Here is a 20256-nt window from a genome sequence, read left to right on the forward strand (position 1 = left end):
CAGAGGCACCTGGCCTGAAGGACGAAGGCCAGGGCAGGGGACTTGTGATCACTGGCTTCCTGAATCTGAGGTTCTAGCACGTGGGAGGAGAGGCTGATATTCTGTATGGATCCTGCAGGGCAGAGGCCCTAGGATGGACCTGGGACTTGTTTCTAACCAGTAGAATATGGTCTATTGACAAAGATGATGGGATGTTGATCCTGTGATTATGTTACAAGCTTATGTTACAAATTATACATGTTGTACAAATGATAGGTTAAGACTGTGTTTACAAGTATGTTATACACACACACACACACACACACACACACCTGTCTTGCTAGGATGCACTGAGAGACGCCTGCTGGCCTTGGTCTTGAAGAAGCAAGCTGTTATAATATGATCTGCCTACTATGGGGAAGGCCGAGTGGCCGGGAACTGTAGGTGGCCTCTAGGAGCTGAGGGACTCATTGCTACTATAGAAGGAACTGAAAATTATACCAGTAGCAACGAGCTTGGAAGAGGACCCCAGCTCTAGATGGGGCTGCATCTGGATGGCACCCTGACCGGGCAGAGGCCCCAGCTGTGATGGGCCTGGACCCCTGACCCACGGGAGCTGTGCCATAATACGTGTGTGTTGTTTTAAGCCACTGAATGTGTGGTGACTTGTTACGCAGCTACAGAAAGTGAATACGGTTCTAGAAGCGGAGCCAGGGCCAAGGGGGTGGGGGGCGGTTGATGAGGGTACCTCACACCACATCGGAAGCATTCCCTCCAGCTTGGAGGCGACATGTCAGGAGGCTACCAGCTGCCTGCCTGTCCCAGCTGAGTGGGGCAGCCACAGTCAGTGGCCTTCGAGGGATCCTGCACTGGGTCAGAGGTGGGACTGGTTGACCTCTGAGGTTCTTTCCACTTCTAAGAGGAGAATTCGAGTCCAAGATTCTAGCACCTTGGAACTATGTTGGCCCCTGGAGATGGAGGCCACCACGCTGTGAGCGGAGGGAGCTGGAACCCCTGTTGACACCCAACTGCCCCTCAGGGAGTAGCTGCTCATCCAGAGGACCCTCCCATCCCCAGGCTGGGCGGGCAGGCAGGCTGGCGGTCAGTGCAGCTTCATCACAGCACCAGGAACCCGCCAGGCAGATGACCTCAGTGAGGGCACCCCGCTTGCTTGCCCTCATCAGCAGAGGCCTGCTGACCACCCCGATGCTCGGTCCCCTCCCCTTACCGTGAATCCTGGGAGCCCGATGGGGCCAGGCAATCCGGTCACTCCAGGTCTCCCTTGGTCACCTGGTTCTCCTTTCTCCCCAGTTGGGCCGTCTAGACCCTACAGATCGAAAAAGATCTCTGTTAGTCAAGGGCAAGGTCATCACACTGAGGTCTGGGACCTGCCGTGGCATGCACGTGGGGCCACCTTCCTCTAAGGGCAGGTGTCTAGGTGCTGCCTGGAAACCATGAAGCCCAGAGAAGGCTTCCAAGTCAAGTCAGAGGCCTAGCTGGCCTGGGCTAAGGTCCCTTGTTTGCACCTCTCCTGGGTCTAGGGCTGTCCCTATACTCTCCTGGGTATAGGTACGCTGTCCCAAGAGGCAGTTTTACACTCCCAGCAACTCAGTGAGGTATCCAGGGAAGGCATTATCATCCCCATTTTAATTTTATTCTTTTTTGTTAAGTCAAATTTATCAATTTTTTTCCTTAATGAATTATGCATTTGGTGTTGTAGCTAAGAAATCTCTTTTTTCCCCCCCCTCCCTTGACCATGCGGCTTGTGGGATCTCAGCTCCCTGACCAGGGATTGAACCTGGGCCACGGCAGTGAAAGTCTGGAATCCTAACCACTAGGTCACCAGCGAATTTCCAATCATCCCCATTTTAGAGATGAGAAAACCGAGGCTCTGCCAGGCTCAGTGACTTTCCCACGGACACAGATAGGAGATGACAGAACAAGACCCAGGTCTCTTGAGGCGGGAAACTGGCCTTTATAAGGTAAAGCTTGAGGGGAAAATGGGTGAGCGCCCTGTCCCCAGCTCCCGGCTCTGGTTTCCAGCTGCAGCCGGCACAGCGCACAGCCACATCATGCCGGGTGGGCCCTGGCACTCACCGGTGGGCCTGGCTGCCCCATCTCCCCTTTCTCCCCCTTCTCTCCTGGGTTCCCCGGAAGGCCATCTTCTCCCTTCATTCCTGCAGGCCCAGCCTTTCCTGGGGGGCCTTGGGGACCAGGAGGGCCCACATCTCCTGGTTTGCCTCGAGGTCCCTCGAGAAAAGATCAACAACACGTATTAGATACACTGATGGAGAAACAAGGGGCAAAAACGAGAAAGAATGGCGGGGCGGGGGTGGTGGTACAAAGGACTTGGCTCTTTGGCGCTTGATTGGACCAGCCAGAGAGCCTGTCCAGCTCCCGGTGGGAATCTGAGGGGCCGCAGCCCATCCCAGCGTGGGTCGGCCTGGCTCCTCCTGGGGCCAGCAGTGGGGCTCAGCTGGGCTTCCAGAGGTGGGCCTCCCCTCCCCTCTCCCTTCCCCACAAGGCTCCCTTCCAGAGCCTTCCGTACCCTCACCACCCCCCCACCCACCCACCCAGGGCAAAGATTAGCTTCAGAGGTTTGTCTGGGAGTGGTGTCCTTACCTTTTCCCCATCATGTCCGGGAGGGCCGGGCAGTCCAATCTCCCCCTGTGGCCAGAACAACTAAAGGTCACTCTCAGACCAGAGAAGAACAGTAAGTGTTATTTATACAGCACTTCCTATGTCAGGTATCCTCAGCACTCACACAGAAGGTATGTACTTTCACTGACTCCGTTTTGGAGGTGAGGGCCCTAGTGCAGAGTTGTGAGCCCAAGGCCTGGAGTTGGTGAAGACTGGATCCCAGTCCGGGCATTCCGGCTACAAGTCCACGTTCTAGCCACAATCTTGCACCTCTGACAGTGCAGGCAGGTGCTTGCCTCCCTGTTCTCCCTCCCCCCAAACTCGGCCTTCCAGTCCTGGCCCCCACACGGGGAGCTCCCTTCACTTCACATCAACCCGAGTCCCTTCTTTAAGTCAGGGAGGGAGATAAAGGAGGTGTGGCCTCTGCTTTGAGGCCAGGTAAACAACCAGCTGCGTCACCAAGGCAAGCTGAGAGGAAAGAGCAGTGAATTCCTCCTGATAGATCAGGGAAGGCTTCAGGGAGGAGGTGGCCTTCAAGTTGGGCTTGGAATACGAAGACTTTGAAAGGGAGGGAAAATGGGAAGGGACTTCAGGGCAGAGGACCTCATGAGCAGAGGACAGAGGGGCAAATGTGTTGGCCTTCTGGGAAAAATCACAGGGGTGGGGGGCAGAGGATAAAAGGGAGCAAAGGCCGGAATTGAGGGAGGGGTGAAATTGGAGAGGGGCTCAAGCGCCACGTGCCCTGATGGTGGGTTGGGTCCCTGCTGTGGCTCTGGCTGGGGCGGGGGCTCGTCCAGAACCAGCCCCACCACATCAGAGGGGTCTGTGAATTACAGGAGCCTGAGACAGACAGCGAGGGAAGAAAGGCAGAGCTGAGGATGGGGGGAGTGAAGCGGCAGTGATGTCAGTGGGAAGGCGGTGCGTTGGAGCTTTGGGGAGAATTGAAGGCTGGAGTGAGGTGGTGGCTCTGGGAACACGAGAAGGACACAGATGAGGGGCAGCCGTGGGGTCCTGTGCTCAGAGACACATGCAGGCCTTCTGCAGGGTCTGCACCCCCCTTGTTAAGACAGTGTTACCTTCTGGCCTGGGATCCCTGGAGCTCCGGGTGGGCCAATCTGCCCAGGAAGACCAGGGGGCCCCTAGGAAAGAAAAGAAAGACATGTGGGAGAACTTTCCAACTGAGGAGGGGTGGCCTGTCTCCAGAGAAGTGTATGTGGAGGCTGGTTTATAGAGACTGGTCATTTCCAAACATTTCATCAGGGGCAGGAACACTTTTGTTTGCAAAGGAAATATGGAGACCCCACAGTGTAAGGGAGATAAGCACTGAGTGTGTCTGGATTAAAGTGGGGGGCGGGGACCCTTGGGCCATGCTTATCAGCCTCTCCCTCCCTGTCCGTCTACACCCTGGGAGCTCCTTGGGCTCCAAGAAGATAAATCTGACCTTCCCCGACAGTGACTTAAAAATGTCTCCAGGAAGCAACCCAAATGTCCATTAACAGCTGAACATCTGGCATATTTATACATTGGACTACTACGCAGCAGTGAAAAAAGAACCGAGCACTGCACAGGCCATGCCATAGAAGGAGGAAACCCTGACACATTATGTGGAGCAAAAGAAGCCAGATGCAGACACCTACATACTGTGTGATTCCGTTCATAAGAAACTCTAGAACTAAAGACAAATCTAAGCTATGATGAGAGAAAGCAGATCAGTGGTGGCTCGGGGTTGGGCATCAGTGTGGGATTGACTCCTGAGATGCATGAAGGAACTTTCTGAAGTGATTGGGGTGGTGGGTACATGGGTATATATATTTGTCAAAACTCAGCAAATTCTACACCTAAAATGGGTGCATTTTATTGTATGTAAATGGTTAATTCAAGGTTGATTTTTTTTTTTTTTTTTTTTTTGCGGTACGCGGGCCTCTCACTGTTGTGGCCTGTCCCCTTGAGGAGCACAAGCTCCGGACGCGCAGGCTCAGCGGCCATGGCTCACGGGCCCAGCCGCTCCGCGGCATGTGGGATCTTCCCAGACCGGGGCACGAACCCGTGTCCCCTGCATCGGCAGGCGGATTCTCAACCACTGCGCCACCAGGGAAGCCCTCAAGGTTGATTTTTAAAATTAAAAAAAATGTTTCAGAAAGTTTTGCTTTAAAGAGCTATTTCAAATAATCTATTTTAATGTTTCCAAATGAAGCTCACTGATTCCAGAATCATGTGGTTAATACCAATTTCTGGGATTGGGGCACTGTACGACTGGTGCTTAATTCTGGCTTTGCATCATCCTTAAGTGTGTTCTGTGGCACATGGCCACTAAAAATATTAAATGACATAAAATGTGAGTCAGTTTGAGAACGTTGTGATCTCCCCTCTCTTGTCTGCCTTGGAAGTTAAACCTGGTGGTAATCATTTTAGCTACAAGTATTTACTGAAAGCCTGTCACTGGTAGGCACGTGTGCAAAATCCAGGCTTGGAATTCACTGGTTTTCCAGATGCAGAGAATGAAATTGATTTCTAGGAAAGAGGGAAAGGTAGAGGGTCGCTACTGATTTTTTTAGGATTATGCACTTTATTAGCAAAAGATTGGGTAAAAGGAGAACATAAAAACATCCTCCTCTATACCACTATTTGCTTGACACAGCTGCAGTGAGAACCAGTATTTGTCCTGGGACAGGAGTGCACCACTGGGTCGGTGAAGAGCTACTCCAGACGACAGCCATGACCCTGCTCAGGCTCAGGTCAGCCCCTGCCCCAGCACTGCAGGGTCAACCCTAACCTTCTGGAGGCGAGACCTCCAGTCCTGGCTTCCAGGTTACCCTCCACCAGCCCTCAGCCCAGTGCCCGGGGAAATCAGGAAGGAGGACTCACCATCAAGGCCAGTGTCCGGATCTCCTAAAAACCAACACCATGCGATCAGTTGAAGAGCAAATAAGAGCCACATGGAGGGTCCCCTCGGCCCAGCCCTAGAAACATGGGCGCTGGGCCCCTCGAAGGAGCACAGTAGAGGCAGACCCTCTCGGGGAGCCTGTGCCTTCCAGCCCCACCCCACCTCACCTCTCCCCTCCCAGAGGCTTGTAGTCACTGGACAGGGAGCACCCCACGAGCACCAGATGCTATCCTACAAGATTCCTACATGCCCTAAAATGGACTGCAAATTTTCTCTTTACAGGAGAGGGAGGGAAGCAGCATCTCCTGTTCCTTCTGTTTGTTTTTTTTTTTTTTTTTTTGGCCTCGCAGCATGGGGGATCTTAGGTCCCTGACCAGGAATTGAATGCACGCCCCCTGCAGTGGAAGGGCGGAGTCTTAACCACCCGACTGTCAGGGAAGTCCCTCCCATTCTTTCTAATCATTCACTGGGACCCTTCCTTGATCTTCCCTCTTCTCCTAGAACCCAGATTTAAGGCTCTGATGTACCTCCCTTTAAACAGACAGACACAATAGATCAAAACACGGTGCCACTGGAAAAATAAATTAGAGGGACAACTCTTGGCATTAAAAAAAATAACTGTACAGCTTGTAAATGGACTCACATAGGTACAAAGATTCCTTTAAAGGAGCGGTTCTCAATCTGAGATGATTTTGTCCCCCTGGGGACACTTGGCAACGTGCAGAGGCATATTTTGGTTGTCACAGCTGGGAGTGGGGAGGCATCTATTGGCATATAGTGGGTAGAGACCAGGCACGCTGTTGAACAACCTCCAGCACAGGGGAAAGGCTTCCCCACAACCAACGTTACCCAGCCCCAAATGTCAGTGGCGCTCAGGTTGAGAAGCCCTGCTTTGAAACGAGGGTACCTTATGAACCTGAAATATGATTACATTGACACAAAGGTAGATGTGTTCCAGGAAGACAGATTCTACCATGTGAAGGGGGAGGCTGTGTGCTGGAGAAATGGGGTCCTAGAACCCCAAGTGGGCCAGCACCCCGCAGGCGCTGGGATGCCCCAGTTATGGCTCTCAGTGAGCCAGGATACCTGGCCAGCTGGGCCCAGACCCAAAGCCAGGCCATCTGGATTTCAAATGAGGGGGCCGTGTGCATGGGGGCTGAATGGGAGAGGCCGAAGGAGAGAAGGCAAGGGGATGAATCCCTGGAAGCTCTGTCCAGCGGCCTGGTCTCAGGGACATGAGTCAAGGTGTTGCAACGCTCAGCTGTGTCATCACACAGCCCGGAGGCCCATGAGCACCTCCAGATCTCTCGTCCCTGGGTAGGCCCCGCTCACCTGGAGAGCCTCGTTGATGTTTCCGTTGTAGTCCACCATCTCTCCTTTCCCGGGTTCGCCCTTGGAGCCCTACGAGACAAAGGAGACCTGCATCCAGGGCCTGGGCCAGGGGGGACCTCAGGACAAGCGCCTCCTGCTCTCTACCATCACTGGCAGCACAGGGGATGCAGAGCAGCTGGGGCGGCTACTAGGGGCTCCAAACACTCTCAAGAGGCTGCCCAGGGGCTCCAGAACCAAAGAGAAGACTCTGAGTGAGAACCCTGGACTAGACAGACCTGGGGGAGACTGAGCGCGATCGTGGCTGCAATGTCAGACCTCCTATCTGGGGCCAGAATGCTCTTCCCTGCTTCCCGCCGCTGCCCCCACCCCACCCCGCAAGGCCCCGGGGACAAGCCACTTCACCCTGTGACCCCAGGGAGGTGAGATGTGGTGCTGACTCTGGGTGAGAGATGCACGTACCTTGGGGCCAGCAGGTCCCTGTTCTCCAGCTGCTCCAGGCTCTCCCTGTTGCACGACAAAATTGGAGGGAAATGGGCACAAAGTCGGGTACAGAGAATCTGGTGTCCCCAGGTGGGCCATGTGTTAGGGTACTCAGAGGGGGCCAGGAGGCGAGGCTCAGCTCAGGCTGACAGGCGCAGGGCTCCCTGTGCATCTCGTGCAGCCTCCACCCCTTGGGAAGCACCTCTACCGGCCAGCGAGCCCCTCTCCCTCCTAGCTCCCTCCAGCTTTTTGCTGGAAGATCTTCTTTCTGTCCCATGTTAGTTGTTGGTGATTCCACCCATGTCCGTCTGGCCACCTCCCCCCGGTCTCCTAAGTCAGCCACCTCCTCGGGAGCAGGGACCAGACCCTCTGCCCCTCTTTATTTCTATCCTGCTTAAGGAGCAAGGGCTCAGAAAGTTTTTGCCAATTGCCTGGGTGGTTGACAATTGCCATGGACAGCCCAGGCGGTTCCTGTCTGCTGGTGAAAGACTCCAACTGTGGGAGAAACATGGGGGCCAGGGTGAGGCATTAGAGCACCCAGCCTCCTGGAGCAGGTCGGGATGGGGGAGTTGTTCCTGTTGGAAACAGGTCAGAACTGTGGGGAAACGTGGTGTAAATTGTGCAAAGCAAACCATAGTTCCAATTGTTCTGGGATAATGTGAACACTGAACACATTTCAGAAAATCAAGATAGAAAGTAAAAATAAAGGGAACACAAACCCTTTACTATAACTCAACTGCTGCCGACCCTGCCGTTGGCCAGGTCATGGAGCCTCGCCTCCAGGTAACCTGCCCTGCACCTACCCAAGCCCACAGCCTTTCAGTCACGGGGCACCTGCGAAGTACACAGCAGCACCAGGCTGAGCCATCCACAGGAAGTAGCTGGAGGGAAGTGGGGCCCCGTCTTTACCAGTGGTGTGGGAGCTCACAGAAGCAAGGGCTCCGGGTCTCTCCCCAGCCCCAGCGTCCCATACCTGGGCCTGCCTTTGCCTGGCCGTCTCGGTGGAAGTTCTCCAAAGCCCGAGGTGACCAGGAGAGATGGTAGGCGCGAGTCATGGCCGTCAGCCCTGTGCCTGGAGGCCCAGAGGCAGGACGGCCAAGACTCTCTGTCTCTCTGAACTCCCAAGCTGACCCTCATCCTGCAGCTCTTAGATCTGGGGGCTCCTGTACCTTGTCTCCTTGCCGTCCTGGGGCGCCCGCCTGGCCATCAGTTCCAGCTTCCCCCTGGGCAATAGGAGAGAGATGGGTGAGGGCATGGGACTGCTGCTTCAGGGGCAAAAGATGGTCTTGCTATGGATGTTCTAGTAAGTGTCTCTGGGTCTCTGTCTCTTTCCCTGCTGGCTTCTACTAACTCACCCCATTCCACCTGTCTGACTCCTTCCCACCATTGGGCCCCACCCAGGTCTCACCTCCTCCTAGCAGCCCTCCCTGACTACTCCCTTCCTCCTCTGGGCTCTGCACTGCCAGGCCCTCCTCAGGTCTTGGTTAACACACGTGTGCCCAGTTCTGTCAAGGCCCTTAACTGTGGACTGCCACCAGCCTCCAGGGACAGGAGGCAGGTCATTTTGGAGCCTGGAAGTCTTACACACCTCATCAGGTCCTGCCTGGGGGACAGAGGGGAACGAGAGGGGCCTGGGCATGTGGGGACAGGGTGCCCAGGAGGCCTAGGACAGGAGGAGCAGGGAGAGGTAGGAGGCAGCCCACTCCAAATACTTCATTTATTCAAGATTTTGCCTGGTTCTGGAAAGAGGACATGAGTCTGCAGACAGTCTTCTAGCTTTCTCTTCCTTTTGTCCTAGGATACAGGGACAAGAGTGACCAGATTTCCCCAACCCCAAATCGAGACCCAAGACGTGCCTGGTATCCATGCCCTTCAGGGTCAGTGGGACAGACTCAGCACCAGGCATGCCCTGGAGCCTGGGTGCTTGTGCCAGGGAAGCTCTATTCTCAGTACAGTCACGTGGGAACGTGGCGCTGAGCCCAAGACCCTTCCTGCCACTTCATCTTGCCTGTCTGTGGGGTTCCCTGTGGCTCCCTACACTATATTCCTGTGAATTGTGGGTTTGCTTCTCCTGCTAGATGGTGGGCAAGCCGAGGGCAGGTTCTTGGCAGCTTCACAGCCCATAGCAGGCCCTTGATAAACGTCGGTGGAATGAATGAGGGTATTGCCTCAAATCATGCAGAGTAATTAATCCTTTCCTTATAAGCTAAGCAAGAAACCCCCTTATTTCCCTGTGCTGCTAAAATAAACGGAGCAATGCAGGAGGCATCTGCTTTGCAGAACTCAAGTCTTACCACTGCAGCTTCCAACCTCTGCAAGGAAAGTGTGGGCAGCCCCATTCGTAGCTGTCCCACTGCTGCAACCTTACCTCCCCCCAGTGTGCCACACCAGGTGGGCCCAGCTGATCCCTGACCTGCAACTGATCTAGAGCCTAAGCTGGGGGCCTTTCTGGTTGTCCTAAGACCTTGCAGCCATTGGTTCTTGACTCAGTTACATCATAGCCATTTGAATCAATGGGACCATCCATCTGACCTTAGAGATGCTTGGAAGCACAAGCTTGGTCCAAATGACCTTTCTAGAATCCACTGGAAAAACCACACAGAGCAGGAGAGAAGCCAAGGGGCCCAGGACACGGAGTCCCCAAAATGGACTAAGGATAAAGGCCACAGGCAACCATCTGCCTTGAGCACTGATCCCAGGGAAAGACTCACCTTTGGCCCTGGGGGCCCAGGGAGCCCTGGGGGACCAGGCTCCCCTCTGCCCCCTCCAATGGAGTTGCCAGCATCACCTTTTTCTCCCTGGGGGTGGAAGGTAGAGTTACCATCACTAACTCTGGAGGAAGGTGGTTGATCACTGTCTTTTCTCCCCTCACAGTTCGAAGGAGTGAAGGCAGCAGACTGCCTCTCAGTCTATGCTGAATGTTGAGGGACATTAAGGGACTGTGGGCTCCAGGGTGGCTGGGGACCAGAGGCCTTCAGAATCCTGGCTGTGGGATTTGAGGAGAGAATGGAGCTGGTTACTGAAGGAGAACGGATGTAGAGCTGGAATGAGACACCCATCAGGACCAGGAGCTAGAGCAGTGTTTCTCAAAGTGTGTTCCCTGGAACACTCCTTCCGCTGGTTGGGAATATTCAAAACATGAAAAAAAGGGGTCTGGTGGCCAAACAATGCTGGAAAGGCAAAGTGAAATGAAGCTTCGCAGGCTCTTTCACTGCAGGGTGCTAGGAGCCTCTTAGGCCAAGGTGCCCATGACTCTCTGAGGAGCCCGTTTTATTTATTTAAATTTTTACTGGAGTATAGTTGATTTACAATGTTGTGTTAGTTTCAGGTATACAGCAAAGTAAATCAGTTATACGTGTACATATGTCTAATCCTTTTTAGATTCTTTTCCCATATAAGCCATTACCGAGTATTGAGTAGAGTTCTGAGGGGCCTGTTTTATATAGCTTTCCCCAAACTTATTTGACCCAAGTCTTTTTTTTTTTTTTTTATGTGGAATATCTTACGGAGCTCACATATGGTGGAACACACTTTCAGAGCTGGTGCAAAGAAATCAGACCAGGTCATAGCTACTAAATTCTTTGAATTCAGGAATTTTTTTTTTTGCCAATCAGGGCCTCCCATGTGGAACCCCATGCCTCTGTCCCCCGAAGCATAATCTGGCTGTGTTCCAGCTGCTTTCCCCCAATCTGGGAGGGACACCTCCAGTGCTGGGGCCCGTGTGAATGTGCAGGGCTAGGGATGTGGGTGGGGATGGACACTGGGGCCTTTACACAGAACCCACCATTCAGAGCTGGTTGCTACCTACCTTCTGCCCTAGGAGGCCGAGTAGCCCAGGGGGGCCCGCAGCCCCCTTCTCACCCTGTGGAAGAAATGCAGACAGTTTGTGTTAGGAACTGTTTCTCCAGGATGTCGGCGAAGGCACCAGCCCTCCAGCGTCAGGCCTTGGCTTTCCTCTCTCGTCTCTCTGCCCCTGCATGGGCTCCTCTCGGAAGGACTCCACTTCCTGCTGGACCCCGTCAGGGACCTGACTCCTTCCTTGGGACACTTCACACTGGTATCATTATCCTCCCAGTCCTGTGTGGGTGGGGCCCTCAGCACTTACGCAGGGAGAGGGGCCAGGAGCATTTAGTCACTTTTGGGGGTCTCCTGGGGACAGGCGAGCAGTTCAGAATGCCAGTATTTGGGAAAGTCTTTTTTAAACTGCTTGGCTCTTTTTTTATGTTTGTAATGTCTAGAAATTAGATACCCCTGGTCTCTAGGGACAGCTTTCCATCTATCTCCCCCCTACCTCTAGGGAGGACAAAAACCATCAAACCAGAACTTCTCCTTTGGAGGAATATTTTGAGAAGTTTGCCTCCTATTATGGGTTGAATTGTGTCCCATGAAAATTCGTAATGTTGAAGTCCTAACTCCAAGTATCTCAGAGTGTGACCTTATTTGGAAATTGGGCCATTGGAGATGTAATTAGCTAAGTTATGAGGTGGGGCCCCTAATCCAATATGATTGGTGTCCTTATCAAAAGGGGTAATTTGGACACAGACATGCATATCGGGAGAATACCATGTGAAGATGAAAGCAGAGATTGGGGTGATGCTTCTACAAGCCAAGGTACATCAAGAATGCCAGCAAACTACCAGAAACTAAAAGAGAAGCACGGAACAGATTTTTCTTCACACCCCACAGAAGGAACTAACCCTGTCAACACCTTGATCTCAGACTTCTGTCCTCAGAACTGTGGGACAATGAATTTCTGTTGTAGAAGCCACACAGTTTGTGGTCCTGTGTTAGGGAAGCCCTAGTAAACGAGTACCCCTTCCTAACTAGCTTCTTCCTGAAGAACACTTTTTCTCCCTTATGGCACAAGTCCCAGAGCCCTGCTCTCACTGCAGAAATGAAGGGGCTCCGAGACTGCGGACGACCCCTCACTGCAGCAGTGACACAGCCAGGTCCAGCACCCAGGTCCGCCTTCTATGCCACAAAGACTTCACTTTGATTCAGTGTCCAGTACCAGGAAGGCCCCTGCCTGGTCAGCATGAGAAGCCCCACTCTCCATAGCCTGAAGGCTGGTGGTTCTCATAGGTAATAATATAAATTGAGGACCCTGGGGTTGTAACGTGCTCACATGTCTCAATGAACTTTTCAGCTAGAGCCACAAAAGATGCCACACCAAGTCTTTAGCTGTCTTCCCCTTGCCACCTGCCCTTGGGTAGAAGCTGAATGACAAAATGGCCAGAAGCAGGCTAAGGGAGGAGAGGAGGGGCAGATAAGGGCCCAGGTGATGAGAGGGATGTGAATCCTGAGGCCCCAGCTGGCCCTGTTGTGCCTGGGCTGTGCCTTTGCCTTTAGCTGGGGCACCCCCTGAAACAGGCCAGGTCTAAGGGAAAGGGTGTGGTTCTGCCCTACAGAGGTCCTAGGGGATGGGGGTCGGGGGAAGGAAAGCTTCCGTTCCTTCTAGGCTTTCCTCCTGGGTACCCAATGGCTTTCAAGGAGAAAGTCTGTGTTCTTGAGTGTGAATTTTCTGAAGCTTTGCCAGGCCATCGAGGCACTCCCTTTTTCCTGGAGACACATGCACCCACTGTACACTGCAAGCAGCACGCCAGCCATAGGGGTGGGGCAGGCAGTGGGGAACCAGCAGAGGCCAGGATGAAGGGAGCACACACTCAAGGACACAGTATCCTACCCTCTGCCCCGTCTTTCCCGGCAAACCTGGGGGCCCCGGCTTCCCTGTTGCTCCTGGGTCTCCCTTTGGGGTAAGAAGAGAAAGTCACTGATAAAGAGGATGGGGTAGGGGTGGTGAGGGGTACGAAGGGCAGTAATCATAGACCAGTGTTTCCAGAATACTTGCCTCCTAAGACGCTCCTCTTAAAAAAAGAATGCCCTGGTCAGAAAGTTTGAAAATGCTGCACAAGACCCTGCATTTTTTTTTTTTTTAGAGTTTCCCAACGTATATTTAGCATAGTAAAGGCTCTGAGAAGGCCTGCAGTAAAGACACCTGCGTAACAGTTTTAACCCCGCATTTCTCAAACGTATTTGACCGTGGAAACTTTTTCTCATGTTACATCTCTTATTGTCCTGGATGAGAGAGACAGAGCCCTGTGGGTGCAGGGGACAACAGTCACCCCTGGAGCTGGTGTGAATGCAAACCAGACCGCTGCCCAGGCCAGGATCCAGGGAAGGGGGGAGGCATCTGCAGAGCATTCCTGAGGAGCAAGCCCCTCCCGGCAGGCTCTCCTCTGCTCAGTCAGGTCCCCAGCCCCAGGCTAGCCTCTGGGGGACCAGGAGCAAAACAACAGCAGCCCCTCCCACCTCCACCCCACGCCTGATGCTCGGTGCAGCCCAGAACGTTGCCTCTGTATCAGTACCTTGGCTCCTGGGATCCCAGGCTCACCCTGTGTGGGAAAAAAACAAGACTCAGGTAAAGAAATGAGAGAGAGAGTGAGTGAACGCAGGAGCAGAGGGGTGGAGGCAGCTGAGGGTAGGGGAAACGTCTGGCCAGCCCAGGGCTTTCCTCTGCCCTGACCTCGGGCGCCTCCTGGACTGTCCCTTATTCTTCCCCCAGGTGAGAGGGGTGGCAGGTGTGAGGCAGCCCAGGAGGACGGAGAGGAAGGAAGGGGCATCTGCTTCGGACACGGTGTCCCTGTAAGTGACCTGCTGGGAGATCCACATCGAGCATTTGTGCTTCCAGGGTGTCCCCACCCATCTGCTGAATTTTGGAGTGTAAAGGAAAGTGCTAGGTTCCTTTCACATTGGCAGGCTGGCAAGACCTTTAGTTGAGGCTGGTAAACCTTTGCCACTTACTTGCAAGGCTTAGTTAAACATCTGTCGTTCAATCTGTGCATCTGGCATAAATGTTGCTTTAAGAGGAATGGTTCTGAATCCTGTCTGCTCCCTCCTTGGTCCAGTGGCCACCCAATGAGCCCCTGAAGCCCAACTCTGTCCTCTCTCCAACCCTCCCATCCTGCCCCTCAGGTGCTGAGTTACTAGGTCCACTGACCTTCATCCCCACGGCAGCAATTCCAGGAGCCCCCTGGCAGAGAGAAGGAAAGGCACGGGGGCTTTCTCACCCAGCGGGAAGCACAGAGGAGGTGGCCAGCCTCCTCTCCCAGCCTCTTCTTGGAGAAATGCGAGGTGTGGAGGCTTCTGCCTGCCCCCAGGCCCACAGGGGAGGGGGTTGCTGAGCTTGGCACAGAGGGAGTGGGTCCGAGGAAGAGGCTCTGCACAGTTCAGCTGGGCCCCCTGGGCTTCCCACCCACCTGCTCGGCCCCTAGACCCTCCTGGGGGACTCAGAGGGCACTGTGTCAGGCAGCCCATGGCTGGGCTAGACAGGGGCATCCCTGGGTGGAATGTGGGGAGGGCTTCTTGGGATAGGAGGAGGGGATGGAGGAGAAAGGGTAGAAGGGGAGAGCCATGGAGAAGGGGACAACAGTAGATGGCTGAGTTCACCAAGCTCCTGGACCCTGAGGGTGCCCATGGGACTCTCCTCAAGGGAGCTCTCTGGCCCTAAGCGCTGATGGACTGGGGAGCGGCTGGGAGTGAACCCCATTTCCTTATCAGCCCAAGACCACCATCTTTGATGTTAAAAGGCTGCCAAGCACACCACTTAGGAAATTCCAAGTGAAGGTGATTTTTAGGGGGTCCCGACTCCCACATGGGTCTCAGAACTGCAGCCAGAGCTGGGGGTACCTGAGAGGACTTTTATGACCCACAGATGCCCACAAGGCGTCCTGGTCATGTCGGGAGGGCACTGCTGAGTGATGGCTCATGGGCCAAAAAGGAGCACCCCTGTCTGGAAGACAGGCCAGGCAGCAAAGGGGAGAGGACGGGAAGAAATGTGCACCCCGTCTCCTGTTTTTACAGCAAGACAGGATGTGGGAAGGGGAGGAGCTGGGAGAGGGGGCTGGGGCTGGGGGAGCTGCCTGGGCGTGGCGTACCTTTGCTCCGTGTTTGCCCGGCATCCCTGGCATGCCCCGTTCTCCCTGAAGGAAGGAACAAGAGAAACAGTGAGAAGAGGACCAGACTCAGGGCCCAAGGTCTTGGCCCTGGAAGCATGGCCTGCAAGGATGTCAGTGAGAGTGGCTGCTGTGGAAGCTTGGGATGACCGTCCAGCCCATGAGGAGCTTGAGGTCCCCACCATTGCCGGCAGCCAAGGTGGGCCACTCTTCTCGGCAAGGTGGACCTGCACAAGGACCCAAGTCACAGACCAGAGAGAGCAGGAAGGAGCCCCAGAGAGAGGCCCACCAGGAGCCTGAGTCCAGGGAGGGGGACAGTGGACTTGCACAAGGTTTCCTGCCTGACAGGGGCCTGGGCTAGGGCCGTGGGCCTGAGCCGCCCACTTGGCCACTTGCCTACTGAATACCTTCCCTCCCTCCCTGGCCTGCTGCCTCCTGCCCATTTTCACTCTGCACGTTTGCATGGGTGGTACTGCTGGCTGAGCCAGACGGGGCTCCAGCCTCTCCTCTTCCCTGGGGTCCTTTTTATCCAGGTTCCTTGGGTCTAACTCTTCCCGAGGACATGAGGCCTTTGGCCCCAGGTCGGGGAGGGTCCACTTGTGCTTTGGGCTGTGGGGGACTGTGGATGGAGGCAAGGCGCGGCCCGGAGCCCACCCACTTCTCTGCATTGCTGGCCCTGCCTGGCCAGAGGCACCAGTCACAGGGCTGCTTCTCCAGGATATCATGCTTGGGCTTTGCTCTACCATCTCGGCAGTGTCCTGTCTTTTTGTGTAACCTCTTTACTTCCTGGCGAAAATGCCAAATCTAAGGGGAGGAGTGAGCTCAGGAAGGACAGGGAGTGTCCTGCCCCCCTTGGAAAGACACACCAGGAGGAGATGGGGTTGGAGGTGACAGCCAGTGACAATTGGGGGCCAAGAGTAGGTGAGTCAAGACTTACCCGCTGTGTCAGAGAGGGAGGGGTGCAGGGGAGGAAGGAGGCCTTTGTCTCCAAGAGTGGAACCCCAAAAGAAGTCCCAGTGTAAGCCCCAGCCAGGGCTCAGGATGCTGTGCAGCATGCGTGGTAGCAGCTCAGACCCTGTGGCCTGGAGGCCACGCTGCATATCCCACAGGCAGAGGGGGAACATGGCCCCACCTGGCCTCCATCTTCTCAGCTGACCTCATCCTTTCCCTGACATCTTACAGGAAGCCCTGGTCTACTCTTCTCCTTGCAGAGGCTGGAACTCCTTCCAACCTTTCCCCTCCATGACTGGGCCTCCACGCTGGCATCCAGATAAGCGCCCAACACACAGACTGGACAGTAACACTCCCGTACTTTGCAACTGCCACTGCGCGGCACTGACTGCGGAAAAGGGGCCAGGCTCCTGAGCATGGCACTCCACCCCTGCTCCGTCCTGGCCTCACTGCCTCACAACCTGACACCTACACTGCTTCTCTGAAAACATCACCCGATTTCAGAATTCTCTGCCTTTCTGCTATTTCCTCTGCTCAAAACCCTATTCATCCTTGGGGTGCTGGTCAAATGCCATCTCCTCTTGAAGCTTTTTGCTCTGCCCCATAGCCCAGTGCTGGTTCCTCAGTGCAGCGGGAACCACTGTGTGTATGTAACCTGCGTACACAAATCATGTCTGCTGGGGATGGCTTCACCTCCATCCTCTTTGGGCCAAGTCTCTGAATTCTGTGAAAGGCCCAGAAACTTTAGCTCCAAATGCAGGAGCCCTCCCTCACCTGACCCCACCGGGACCCCTGAGCCACAGGCAGGGGTGGTAGAGCTGGACTCAGAAGTGACCACAGCAGACAAGCTGGTGCCCCAGGTGCTAAATTCTGGTAAATCCCTTTTGTGGGAAAGAGTGGAGAAAGGCACAGCCATTTACTGTGTCTGTTATGTGTCTGGCTCTGAGTTAAGCCTTTACACCCTTCTTCCATTCAATCTTTAAGAATCCCCTCTAATCAGTGAGGGAGTGGATGTTATTCCTGTTCCACAGGTGAGCCAACTGTGGCTCTGGAAGGCCAGGTATGACTGCCAGTGTCACACAGAGCAGGGATTTGGACACAGGTCTTTTGACTGCCAAGTGCAGGTACCAGCGACTGGTGTTCCGTCGCTTCCATTAAACACCCTCTGCAGGTCAAAGCCCTCTCTTCTGTGTGGCCCTCAGGTCTGTGCCCCATAGGGGTGAAAAGTCAGCACTCAGACGAGGGCTGTGTCTTTAACCACAGGCACCAGGGAAAAGATCTGAGCCGGGGCCGGCCTGTGAGCACAGTTCTGCTGTACGGCCAGCAGAGGGCGCCAAAGGACTTCATCAGAAGTCTGGCAACAGTGGGTGTAGAGTGCCAACCGAGGGCCCCATCACTCTTTCCTTTGGAGGACCCCTGCTCAAATTCCAAACAACCCAGCTGGGTTGACTCAGCCCCGAGGACACCAGGCAGAGTTCCCTGGGGTGGGGAGGTACAGGTGGGAGGTCAGCTTGGGCGTCCCTGACTATTCAAGGATCTCCTGTTTGCCCCATTTTTCCCCTTCCCATCTTTCCCTCAGCTTTCCCCCAATACATGTGCCCTCACCTTCCCACCTCCACCGAGGGAGCCGGGCGGGGAGTCAGGAAAGGCTGTCTGTGTGACCCTGCATAAGTCACTTTCTCTCTCTGGCTCTGCAAAGTGAGATTGGACTAGACACTTCCTACCCACCCCTTCTCCTGAGAGGCCAAAGCCGAGGAGCTGACACTGGGTGTGTTGGTAGTTCCAGAACAAGGCTCCGTGGGGGAGGGAACGTTAGCTCTGGGTAAAACTGCGGCTCTATGAGGGGCTCAGTGGGTCTCCTCCTGCTCCGGAGGACAGCCTGGGATGCCTCAGTAGGGGAGGAGGCTGGGGTCTGCCCACGCTCTCCAATCTCCACATGAGCTGTGCAGAGCAGAACCCTGGGAGTGAGGGTTTCCAGGCTAATTGGGGTTGTCTTCAGCCCATGTTGGTTTGTAAATAAAGATACAACCGCACACTCTGGGGAAATCTGGGCCTCTTGGAGCCTCTAAGGAGGCAAGCCTCCTCGTTAGGGTGGCTGACCTTTGCCCCTTCCCTCCCCTCTGGGTCAAGTCTCTTAATTCTCTAGGTGACCCAGGCTCCCTTGATCCCCATCTCAGGGCCTCCCTCACTTCCCACCCCTCTGCTGGGCAGGAAGCAGGGGTGGCCCCGGCTGACCCCACCCTGCAGGCTCATTCCACTCTCATCAGTCTCCTTCTCCAGGGCTTGTCTCCAGGGGCTTGCCCCAGCCTGACCTCTGAACCAGCGGCTGGGCTCATTCTGCACCAGAAAACATTGATTCTGGATGGTGGGAGAGGTGAGAGTGGGCTGAGAGTCATGATCAAGGACTCCAGGGTGGCTGAGGGCAGGGCATTCGTTTGCAGGGGTGGTGGGATTGGGGATGGGGAGCATTTCCGGGGCCATTGCTAAAGGGAGGACAATGACACCGTGTGCACAGAGCTTTTCCTCATGGCATGGCTTCGCAAGAGCACATCTAGAGGCTCCTTCTTTCCCGTTTCACTTTGTAAAAGTTATTTTGTTTAAAAGGTTTAAGTTTGGAATTGTCCTAAATTTAGATCCACTAACTGACTAATGTCTTAGTTGGGGAGGGAGCGCTCATAGTCTGCCAAAACGCGAGGGCCCCAATTTATCTCCTGTACCTCCTGTCCTCCCAGCAGGGAGCTCGGCCACAGGATCTGGGCCATCCGGCAGCTGGGAAAGTGGGCGCTCCAAGCATTACAAAGGGTCTTGCCCCAGATGCACGGAGCACGGGCTGTGGTCCCTGCTGTGGAACCTGGCCTGCGACACCCAGGCCAGCCCTGCCCTGCCTACCACCTGGGAGACTGGCTCTTTAACCTTGGTGCCAAGAACCAAGGACGCCGGCTGGCTGGCCTGGAAGGGGTGGATTCCAGTCTTTGTGGCCAAGAAAGTGCTGGGGTGAGCACAGGTGGCTGCCCTGAATGACCGTGAAGGCCATCCAAGCCCCCGCTTTTACGATGCCACTGACTCCAGCTGCCCCTGCGCAGAGTTCACACCAGCATCAACAGGTTCTCTATTCTGGTTCCGCTTCCAGGTGGGAGGACCCATCCTTTACCCAGATGACAGGATGGAAAAGAGCTCCTTGGAGCACAAACCGGTCGTGCTCTGCTCTCTTAATTGGTGATTTACTGTTTGTTGAACAAGCGGGGCAGGGACTTGGCAAGAACACATAGTCTCGAAAGAGGTGGGGGGCTTCCAGGTCAGCTCCCCAGCTGAGCAAAGGTCAGGCCAGAGAAGCAGGGGAGATGCGTGGACCTCCCTAACGTGAGGCTCCCGCTGTGGCCCAGCTGCGGGTGAGGAGGGCCCTGGGCCGGAGCAGCTCCGCACAGGCTCTTTGTTCTCTGCAGGGGAGAAGTGTGGGGAGTGGAGGGCTGCGGGGAGGCCAGCAGGTGACTCAGGCCTTAAGTCTGGACCAGGGCCCTTTCCTGGGTTGGAAAAGCTGGGCGAGGAGGGCTAATGTCTTTCTCTCCCCTAAAGAGTTCCCAGGACTCCCTTCCTGGAGAAAGGCAGCTCGGCTTGCTCTTCTCTGCCCTAGCCAGCTCCAGACTAGAGAGGCCTGGGACCGCGGAAACGCCAGGTCCTCCGGTAATTAGGATCGGCAGGAAGTGATCCGGGGAATTACCGGGGTCAGGCGCCCCACCGAAGGCCAGGGCTTTGGAAGGGCGGCTGGCTTGTAATCTCGATTTGAGATCAGTTGATTTTGTAGTTAGTTCCAAAAAGAAAAGTCAGCTCTAATTAATCTGGGGACTTTGGAGTGCAGGAGAAACAGGGCCCAGAGAGCACAGGCTGGGGGCTGGAGTCTGGAGGAGTGGGAGTCCCATCAGCCCCCACGGGGCCTTAAATCTGGGGCCCGTGTCTCAGCTCCCTGATCTGCTTTAATTGAAATGGTCTGGATGCCCCCGCTGGGAATTCACGGCTTTGAAAGCAAGTGCTGTCCCCACT

General features: G+C 54.9%; 2 protein-coding genes across 2 annotated transcripts in view; one reads left to right on the forward strand and one right to left on the reverse strand.

Annotated features, from left to right (window-relative positions):
• Window positions 1-20256, forward strand: part of TYSND1 (trypsin like peroxisomal matrix peptidase 1) — a 1185869-nt gene that overhangs the window by 148480 nt on the left and 1017133 nt on the right. The window lies entirely within an intron of this gene.
• The window catches only part of COL13A1 (collagen type XIII alpha 1 chain), an 86670-nt gene that overhangs the window by 23999 nt on the left and 42415 nt on the right, over window positions 1-20256 (reverse strand). Inside the window, exons 15-27 of the mRNA XM_067025463.1 lie at window positions 15250-15294; window positions 14313-14345; window positions 13681-13707; window positions 11124-11177; window positions 10027-10113; window positions 8485-8538; window positions 7295-7339; window positions 6836-6904; window positions 5485-5508; window positions 3696-3758; window positions 2602-2646; window positions 2077-2229; window positions 1208-1306 (exon numbers count right to left, since the gene is read on the reverse strand). Of these exons, the coding sequence (XP_066881564.1) occupies window positions 1208-1306; window positions 2077-2229; window positions 2602-2646; window positions 3696-3758; window positions 5485-5508; window positions 6836-6904; window positions 7295-7339; window positions 8485-8538; window positions 10027-10113; window positions 11124-11177; window positions 13681-13707; window positions 14313-14345; window positions 15250-15294 (798 nt within the window). The remainder of the gene's footprint in view (window positions 1-1207; window positions 1307-2076; window positions 2230-2601; window positions 2647-3695; window positions 3759-5484; window positions 5509-6835; window positions 6905-7294; window positions 7340-8484; window positions 8539-10026; window positions 10114-11123; window positions 11178-13680; window positions 13708-14312; window positions 14346-15249; window positions 15295-20256) is intronic.

Source organism: Kogia breviceps, chromosome 2 (assembly GCF_026419965.1).
Source record: "Kogia breviceps isolate mKogBre1 chromosome 2, mKogBre1 haplotype 1, whole genome shotgun sequence".
Taxonomy (NCBI): domain Eukaryota; kingdom Metazoa; phylum Chordata; class Mammalia; order Artiodactyla; family Physeteridae; genus Kogia; species Kogia breviceps.